We start from the raw sequence: 9,312 nt of genomic DNA on the forward strand, positions 1-9,312 counted from the left end.
TTAGAATTCAAGGGGGGAAGGTGTGCAAAATTCCCACGTTCACAAATGATCAAATTTGGGACTACAGTCATCGGACATTTATTTCCAGGTTTGAATCAGATACAGCGAGTGAGTCACATGGCCACGCACAGATCCCTTCACTCGGGGGCTTATGAATCATGCTTTCCACTGCATGACGTGGAGAATCTTTTACCATAACAGAACACGAGTGTCACCCGCATCGCTGACACCCCCTGCCTCTTTCCTCTCTCACCGGCTTTCTGGCTACTTCCCACTGAGTTAGTCCAGTGCTCAGTGAAACACCGAATTCAGTCCCAAGTGGATGAGCTAGAGGCAGAGCTGTCCAGTTACAACCCCTGAGGCAACGGAAGAAGCCAGAAAAAGGCAGACCTGGTTACACATCAGGACAGGCAATCCAGGGGTAACAGTCAGGTTCTCTAACCTTCTACTGAAGAGAGCAAGAGAGATAACCATTGCTTTCAACCGCACCCTCTTCTGTGCATCTCTGTCAATGGACATACATGCATGATGTTCCAGAGGGCTGTTCAGGACGTGCGTGTAGTGCTCAGGACAAGAAACTGCTCTTACAAGACTCTTCTGAGAGAAAATGCAGTCAGCATGATGTTCACAGAGAATGATTTTATTTTACCTTAAATATAGTTGCATTTTTAAAAGCTTCAATAAATTTAATGATTTAAAAAAAAGTCAAAGATACCAACACATTTTTCATGGTCCAAATATGATTCCACATATTTTCTTTAGCAAAGTCATTTGTAATAGATTTCTCATATTATAATCTTACTCATTTATATTTTCTCTCTTTATAAATACTGTCAATTATTCTGTTTCGTGAATTTCGAGGGGATAAAAAAAGATGTATTTAGTAGCTGTTCTCTTAAAAAAAAAAAAAAAAACACTGGCTTTTAGAAGTGGAAATTTTATTATCGTCAAATTCTCCCCAGTTTTACAGATAAGGAAGCGAGTGAGGAGGGCACAGCCAGAGCCAGGAGGTAGCCTGGCCCTGCCCCTGCCTGTGCTTCACCACAGAACCTGCCACTCTGGGCCACCGCAGACGACACCAGCATACCCACGCCTGTTAGCTCGGCACAAAAATGTTGACAGAAGGGCGGCAGGAGAATGTTTCTATGGTGATTTCATGTTAAAGTTTTTCCATCATAAAAATATGCTGAAATAATATACAGTATTTCTTGATTAAGTGAAAAAGAAAAGGGGAATTCAATTTTCTTCTTCATTTTGTGCATCAAGTTTTAACAGCTAAAAAATCAGTAAACCTGCTCATAGGAACATTCCCTGGCCTCTGTTTTTCAAAGAACCACTGTGTCCCTCAAAAACTTTTCCAAGGAACGAACTCTGTGCTGTGCTCACTGCGTCAGTCCCAGTAACTCGCATATGAGCACAGGGCTTAAAACACTAGGACTGAACCCTGAGGCCCACCGGTTGGCTGGCGTGCTTGCAGGGTGACAGGCTGGACACAGAAGGACATGTCTGCAGTGTTATTACTCCTCTGCAAGCAGGCAGCAGAGGCAAGAAATGAAGGGTGTGGAGTCCGCAGTTCAGACAGGGAGCCAAAGAAACACAGTGACTTGAACGTGCTTGAGCAGGAAACGTTTGCGCAGCCCAGGAATAAAGACATAGTCGAGATGCTGGCCTAGCTCCCTCAGCCCTGGCAGCGTGGGACAGCCACTGCCAAACGCAGGGGACAAGCAGGTGGGAATCCATGCTGCCTCCAAGCTCCCACGGGGACAAAACTCAACAGCGAGGGTTTAAAAACAATTGCTTTTTAGCCCTTAAGCGCTACTTTTTAATTAGTTCTAAATGCTAATGGTTCCTGTAATGAACTTAGAATAGAAATACATTTAAATAAATAATTTGGGGGATGGTTGGCATTTATGATTCTTTGATATATGGTCTCAGCAGCTAGAGTTGATGTCAGAAAGAATACCTGTGCTTGTTAAGCCCAAGCACCTCTGCTTTGACTCCAGAAACATTTCTGAAATAATAAGCAAATCCCCACCCCCCTTTTTTTTTGCATTTTAACGTATATCACTTTAAAGGGTTGTAGGAATCCTTGCTATTTCCTTACCCTATTTTTAAAAAGTTGACTCTACTATCTGACTTAGTTCATCTCTCATAATTGCTATTGGAGCTCTGAAATCAATAGGGCTTACTTCCTAAGGTTTATGCCACATGGTACCTGCTGGAAGGCCTGGTGGTTTAGTGGTTAGTATTTTCATCACTCCTTTCAACTCACCCAGCGCCTGCCAAGTGAAGCTCACTGTGGCTTCTAGATATCAGTAGTTATTTTCTAAAAAGAAGAAATGGATTATATATCTTGAAATCCAGGAGCTATTAAATTATTTAAAGTTTTAAGTCTTATCAAATGTCATCGACAAGGTAAAGCTTCTTTTAAAGTGAAGGACACCCTCCACCTGGACCAGACAGACGCCAGGTGCCGACGTCGGTGACTCTGAGCCCTCGCCCCTTCCTCCTACGGCTTTCCTTCCTGAATTATGATCGAAGGCACTGCTTTTTAGTTTTCAAGTGACCGGAAGAGCCGATATTTCCACTCAATGCCAACAACGGGAAGGTCATTCAGAGTGCAGTCACTGGGGACACTACCAATGGTCTCTAATAATCAGGCATTTTCTACCATATCTTCTTCCATCAAAGATGTAAATTAAAAAAATCCACTATTAGAATGATGCATTTTTATTTTAGAAAAAAGTGAAAAATGAAAATGTTCAGCCCAATCAAGATACACTTAGATATGGCTTAAATCTAAGCTATCAACGCTCACTGACCTTCCTTGGGGAAACACCATGGATACACAGCCACCATAAATGACCGTAACCTCAAATTCCACTTTTTCTATTAGAATAATCAAGGAACACCATTCGGAAAGAATATTACATCCTGCATTTTATTCAATTCCATATGACAAAAATAGTAACCTAGACTAAGACATCCATTTCAATCAGCAGATGTGTCAAGCCACAGATTTCATCATAAAAAATATTGGATCTAGGTAACAATCCCCCGCTGGTCCCGGAGGCCCGGCCCGACATGGTTGCAATAGAAAAATAGTGTCTCTTCACCACGTGGAGGGGACGGCCTGGCCCTGAACATAGGGTGCGGTCGGCCTCACTGTCCCGTCAGGAGCCATCTTATTTACAGCTCTTTACATTTCTGTACTTAAATTATATACACATCCTTTGGGGAGGAGAGACCACTACATGGTACCAGAGACTAGGCAAAAAAAAAAAAAAAAAAAAAAAAATCACACTGAAAAGGACACAGATAAATAAGAACATTCACTGTTGAAACACAGCAACACTAAGCACCTCGGTTTCCTCTTCCCGCGCCCTTGCCCATCCCATGAGAAGAGATGGTATACAATGGGTGGTCCCCCAGCTCCAGAGGGACAGAGCCGCAGAGGGACTTCAGTGTTCATCTGTGACCGGGGTCACTGCTCGGTCTGCTATTTGTGAGTCTCTGGAACTGTTCTTGTGTGACTTGTTGCTGTGGGTGTGTTGGAAAGATTGTCCTACTTCTCTTTCCACTGAGAAGTCTCAACCGCCTGACTCCTTTCTCAGGGCCTCGCCTGCCCGTGCCGTCACCCGACAGCATGGTGACCCCGGGACGACGCTAATGGAGGAGGTGCAGGGCCTCGGACGCCAGCACGCTGCACCACACACATGAGGTAGAGTGCAGGACGCCCCACGGGGCCTTGCAGTGCACGGCGACTTGCAGTGACCACTCAGTACCGCATTCTGACCAGTCAGACACATGCACTTTGTTCTCATCTGAGAAGATAATAAATAAATAAGCCAGGAACTCAGAAAAGCCCCCCATTCTGACTGGTTCCTCTGCCTGATACCCGGTCCGTCTCCCCGGTTTAGTGAGCAGGACCCCTAAGGCTTGCAGGCCAGCCAGCCCAGGCTCCTGGGTGTGAGCAAAGAGCGGTGGCAGTGACGGCGCGATCACACCTATGCTCTCTTAGGTACTTCCTGGCTCATATGGCTGTCACAGTCCTAAGTTTAATGCATCAAAGTTTTGTTACGGCCGGTCAAGTTTTTAAATGAGCTCTGTAGAAAAGTTAAATAAGTCATTTGATTTAAGAAATGGCAGGCCCTAGTTTACTGAGGAAGTGACAAGTCTTGGTGGCTTTTCTGTTTAAGAAGCACAAATTTCTCATATCATTTGACCTAAGACTGTAACAGCTTTTTTTTTTTTCATTTCCTTCAATCAAAGTACTATTTATAAAATACTTTACATCTTTTAAAATTTTCAAATTATAGCAAACCTCCCTAATACAAAATACTAAAAGTGCAATAGTATAAATTAAGAGTTTGCAACCACATTATACAAACATTACCTTTTTATTGTACAGCTTTGATAATGTGAAGTATTTATTCACAACTGCTATAATGTTGTGAATAATTTACGGTGACGTCTGTCTGTAACTTGGCTACAGACCACGCTAGAGAACACTGTCCACAGAGCAGCTACAAACATTTCAATTAAAAAAAAGAAAAAAAAAAGAAAAAAAAAAAAAGGCTTGTTACTGACAGGTGCTTGCACACAAAAAGCATGCTTTTTCCCAACAGAACTTCACAATTTTGCCTGCATGGAAATGACCCACTTATTTAGAGTCAAACATATCTTGCTTAAAAAAAAAAAAAAAAATCACATAGCCTGATGAATTCTGCAGTACAAAAGCTTCCATTAAAGGTGGGCTGTATTGTCTGTTACCCGCATAATCTTAACATTATAAATACTACATATAAGGTACTGCCGTGGGACACGGCGTCAGGGGCACTGGACCACGTCTTCGAGATGAGAGTTCCAAAACAGAGTTCAAGTTCCTAACTAATTCGAACTAAACCACTGAATGAGTTTTACTGGAACAGGGCGGGAGCCCTCTCCAGGGGCTGGATGTGGTCTGAGCCCTTTCCAGACCCAAGGGGCTTTCCAAGGGTGTCTTTCTGACTTACATTTACTTAAAAGGTTGCAGTTCTCAACAGCTGAAATGACCACCAAGAGAGTGTCGTGCAGTGTGTGCTGCACGGGCAGCTTGTGCAGCGTGAGACCACCATTGGGCAGCGCGCCACCCTCCCCTCCCCAGACCCCTTGATGTCCTCTGGGCGGAGCCTCGGGGGCGGCAGGGAGGGCGGGGCTAGTTGATCCCCACTTCCTTGTTATCCTCCACGAACCTGGTGAACGGCCGGCCAGCTCCTGGTTCTGCGCTGGCTTTGTCCAGGCCCACGACCGGAGGGCTGCCCCCGGGCCGCGCTTTGTCCAGCCCAGCGGCCAGGGAGCCCATGGGGGGGATGGCGCTTCCGCCGAGACTTACTGGGAGCTGGGGGAGGCCTCCGTTCTGGATGACGGAAATCTCGTTGTTCTTCATGGCGAGACCATTGGTGATGGCCGCGGCATATTGGTTCCAAAAGCTGGGGTCCACATTCATGGCCCGTGCAGCCAGATCCTTCTGGAACATCTCCGAGAACTTCAGGGCGTCGCCACCCAACAGAGCCATGGGGTTTTCCACAGACAGGCGGCGGCCACGCCTGGCAGGGGCGTTGTTCCACATGTGTGTGCCCATGTGCACCTGCAGGGACATGGTGTGACATGTCCGTGACAGCTGTGAGCAGACCCAGCCTCACGTCCGGGCAACAGCAGGACAGAGACCCAGTGCCCAAAGGCCTGTGTGCAAGACCAGCAGCCCCCCACCCCCAACTCTGGGACAAACCCTGGTGAGCGGGTCTGCTGAGCATCTGACACCAGAATAGGCAACGTTTCCTTTCATTAAGTACAAAAAGCAAGCCAGGATGAGAGCTTCAGGTTTGTTTGGGGTTTTTGTTTGTTTGTTTTTCCGGTCTTTTTAGGGCCACACCCACTGGCACACAGAAATTCCTAGGCAATGCTGGATACCCAACCCATGGGGCAACGGCAGGGATAGAACCCGCATCCTCATGCATACTAGTTGGGTTCATTAACCACTGAGCCACGACAAGAACTCCCTGGTGAGCTTCAGTTTGGTATGTGATAGGATAACTTTCCCCTTGGGTGTGAGACCGCCCCCTCCAAGCCACCCAGAAGATCCCAGCACCCTTCCCCTGCCCCTCTAATCGGTCTTGTGCTTGGAACTCCCAACTTCACTTCGCCTCTCTATGGTTTTCTACCAAACATGGAGGAAATGTCTGGGCATTGTGGCCAGTAGAGTGCTCAGGTGGCTCTGTCCTCCCAGTCAGTGGAAGCCGCAGCTACTGATCATTCCATGGTCTCCGAAGGGGTCACTGAGACCCCAGCAGGCCCTGGACGTGGGCTGGAAGGTGGCATATTTGCCTGAGGGTGTGGCCATAGGGCTGAACGGTCATGGGCGCATGGCCACACACACACACTCTGCCTTGGGGGAAAAAACACACAGAACTGACCCTGGCCTCTGAGCAGAACTGGCATCGTTTGTGTCATGTGTAGGGAGCAGAGGCCCAATTTTCTTGTTGTCAGTGTCCCATGACTCAGGGCAGCACTGGCCCTGGGCCTCTGGCACAAGTGCAAGTGTGTGTGTCCTCACTGCCACCAACATGTGAGAACACGCTCATGCACCCCCATGGGCACATGTGCTCTGCAGACTCACACCAGCTGGCACACTTGCCCGCACAGGTGCACACGCGCCTCCCTCAGGCTACCGGCACTGTGAGGCCCTGGGCCGGGCCCAGCAGAAGCCCCGAAGCCGCACCCTCACCTTGAGATTGCCCTTGGTGGTGAATGCCCTCCCGCAGATGCTGCAGCCGAAGGGCTTCTCCCCTGTGTGGGTGCGCTCGTGGATCTGCAGGGCGCTCGCCGAGGAGAAGGTCTTCCCACATGACTGGCAGTTGTGCTGCTTGGGCGTCCGGCGTGGTGGGGGGGCCAGCATGGGTGCCAGGCCAGGGCTCAGCACCGTCGGGGGCCCGGTGGGCACCTGGACCGCAGCAGGCGGTGGGCCCTCAGCCAGCGGGATGGCCTTGCTGTGCCCGTTCACTTCCATTTTGACCAGGGTGGGCGCGGGGCCGGTAAGCAGGCTCGGGGTGCTTTGGCTGGGACCTAGAGCAAAGTTGGGGGCAAGTAACTGGGAGGGCAGCTCCCGCAATCTGTGGGTCAGTAAGTGCTGCTTTAAATTACCCAGGGTGGAGCACCCGCGCCTGCAGACCGCGCAGACGAACGGCCGCTCCTTGGTGTGGCTGCGGTGGTGGATCTCCAGCGCACTCCTGCAAGCAAAAGGCTTGGCACAGACACGACACACAGTGCTCTCACACTTACCCCGTTCTCTGCTCAGGAACAGCAGGCTAAAGGGGGCCTCCTCCTTGATGGCAGGCCGGCCAGGGTGGGTGGCCGTCAGGTCCAGTGCCCCTCCGTTTTCGGGGGCGGGGGGCGGGCTGTCTGGCCTCTCGGTCTTCAATGGAGTCTCCTGAGGCTCCTCCTGGGCGCTGAGGCCCGGGGACTTGGAGTGCAGGCTCTCACTGTTGCTGTTGACAGGTGACAGAGCCTGCATGGAGGACGAGGACTCAGACGGGGCTGGACTGCCCGCACTCCTGCTCTCCAAGTCGCCCACAGCAGACGAGGAGTCATTGCTCAGACGGTCACTCTCCCCAGACCCGTTCTCCATGGACTTCAAGGCGGTCAGCTGAGGACAGCTCATGACAGAGTCGATCATCTTCATCTGGTTCTCCAGGGCGGCGATGCTGGAGATGACGGAGGGCGGGGAGGGTGGGCAGGAGCTGGAGAGGGACAGGAGTGGCTTGGAAGGGTCGCCGGCTGCATCCTCCTCCAGGGAGTTGTCATCCATGTCGTCGTCATAGCCGCTCAGGGCTTCCACGGCTTTCTCGTCATAAGGCAGTTCTGCGTCCATGGCATCCTGAAAGCCTTCGGGCAGCGGCGTGTTGGGGATTTGCCCACCCATGTGCATGCGGATGTGCTGCTGCAGGACCACAGCATTAGTGAACTTCTTCTGGCAGATGGGACAGGAGTGCTGTACCCGAAGGGGTGGCTTGGCGCGGTGTACGCCAAAATGCGTCTTCAGGTTGCCTTTGGTGGTGAAGGCGCGCCCGCAGATCTTGCACTTGAAAGGCCGCTCCCCCGTGTGCGTTCGGTAGTGCATCTTCAGGGCGCTCTGGCAGCTCAGCACACGGTGGCAGATGACACACTGGTTGGGGTCCGTCATCTTCTTGTCGATGTTCTCCACCAGCTGCTGTAGCTTGGAGGTCTCCGAAGTCTGCATGGAATCCAGCAGCCCTCCAAAGGGAAACTTGGCCTTGAAGGGCTCAGGGCCAGCTGGGAGGACCGGGCTGCAGAGGCCTGTGGCTACACTGCTGTCCGTGAGTGCAGGGGTCCCCGCGGCAGAGACCTGGCCAGAGGTGGGGACGTCCCCTGCCCTGGCGTTAGTGCAAGGCAGGCTTGACGGCTCACTTTTGGTCAGAGAGGTCCCACCGAGCCCAGGCTGTGGAGACTCAGCGGCTCCTGGGATGCCTGACTCGGAGCTGTTCAGGCCTGGAGATAGAGAGGGGCACTCGCTGGACGCGGGAGAGGGCCGCTGTGGGGAGCGGCTCGCAGGGGTGAGGCCAGGGGAGTCAGCGTAGCTGCTGACACTGGGCAGGGTGGGCGGGAGCTGCAGCCCAACAGAGGTGGGCACGGTGGGCAGCACAGGCTTGCTATCTAGCCAGGTGGTGACCGGCTTCTCGGGAGGCAGCGACATCCCGTAGGGGATCCCGGAGCAGGTGGGCACATTGTCCAGATACTCTGGGACGGGGTAGGGGTTCATCTGGATGTGGGGGTACTTCTCCTTGTGCCTCTGGAAGTGGACCTTAAGGTTGCCCTTCGTAGAGAAGCGGTTCCCACAGATGTTGCACTTGAAGGGCCGCTCACCTGTGTGTGAGCGCAGGTGTATCTGGAGGGCGCTGTCGCTCCCGAACACCTTGGCACAGAACCTGCACTTGTGCTTGAAAAAGGGGTCCTCGGCACTGGCCTTAGGCTCAAACACCGACACGTTCGGGGGCTTGCCCTTGCGGTGCTTCATGAGGGCAGACAGGGGGTCCAGCGCATTGGCCGTGGCCGCGATGCTGACCAGCGGGTTGGGGAAGATGACGCTGCTGGCAGAGGTCTGAGGTAGAAGTGGGCTTGGCAGGCTGGGCGCCGAGCTGAGGAGTGGGCCTGGCCCCAGGGCGGGAGGCGTGGAAGCGTTCTGTGGCTGGGGGGCACTGCTGGAGGCGCTGGCGACAGAGGCTGGGGCCGTGGAGGCTGGGGCGGCACCAGAGG

At 51.7% G+C, this 9,312-nt stretch overlaps 1 protein-coding gene across 6 annotated transcripts in view; it reads right to left on the reverse strand.

Moving 5' to 3' along the window:
• Nucleotides 1-619: 619 nt before the first annotated feature.
• The window catches only part of SALL3 (spalt like transcription factor 3), a 21,678-nt gene continuing 12,985 nt past the window's right edge, over nt 620-9,312 (reverse strand). For 2 of the 6 annotated variants that reach the window (XM_085017524.1, XM_085017529.1), the window contains exons 2-5: nt 7,321-9,312; nt 6,767-7,104; nt 5,375-5,629; nt 4,385-4,526 (exon numbers count right to left, since the gene is read on the reverse strand). The exon at nt 7,321-9,312 is cut by the window's right edge and continues 927 nt beyond it. In XM_085017524.1, coding sequence (XP_084873650.1) covers nt 4,431-4,526; nt 5,375-5,629; nt 6,767-7,104; nt 7,321-9,312 — 2,681 coding nt within the window. In that variant the 3' untranslated portion in view covers nt 4,385-4,430. Of the gene's footprint in view, nt 3,825-4,384; nt 5,630-6,766 lie in introns of those variants that run through there. The other 4 variants (XM_085017525.1, XM_085017520.1, XM_085017515.1 and 1 more) reach the window with 4 other exon arrangements.

The sequence above is a fragment of the Sus scrofa genome, chromosome 1, assembly GCF_054392235.1.
Source record: "Sus scrofa isolate SSC_HxYL_T2T_F1_AM1 chromosome 1, Sscrofa_HxYL_maternal_Yorkshire_Landrace_v2.0, whole genome shotgun sequence".
NCBI lineage: Eukaryota > Metazoa > Chordata > Mammalia > Artiodactyla > Suidae > Sus > Sus scrofa.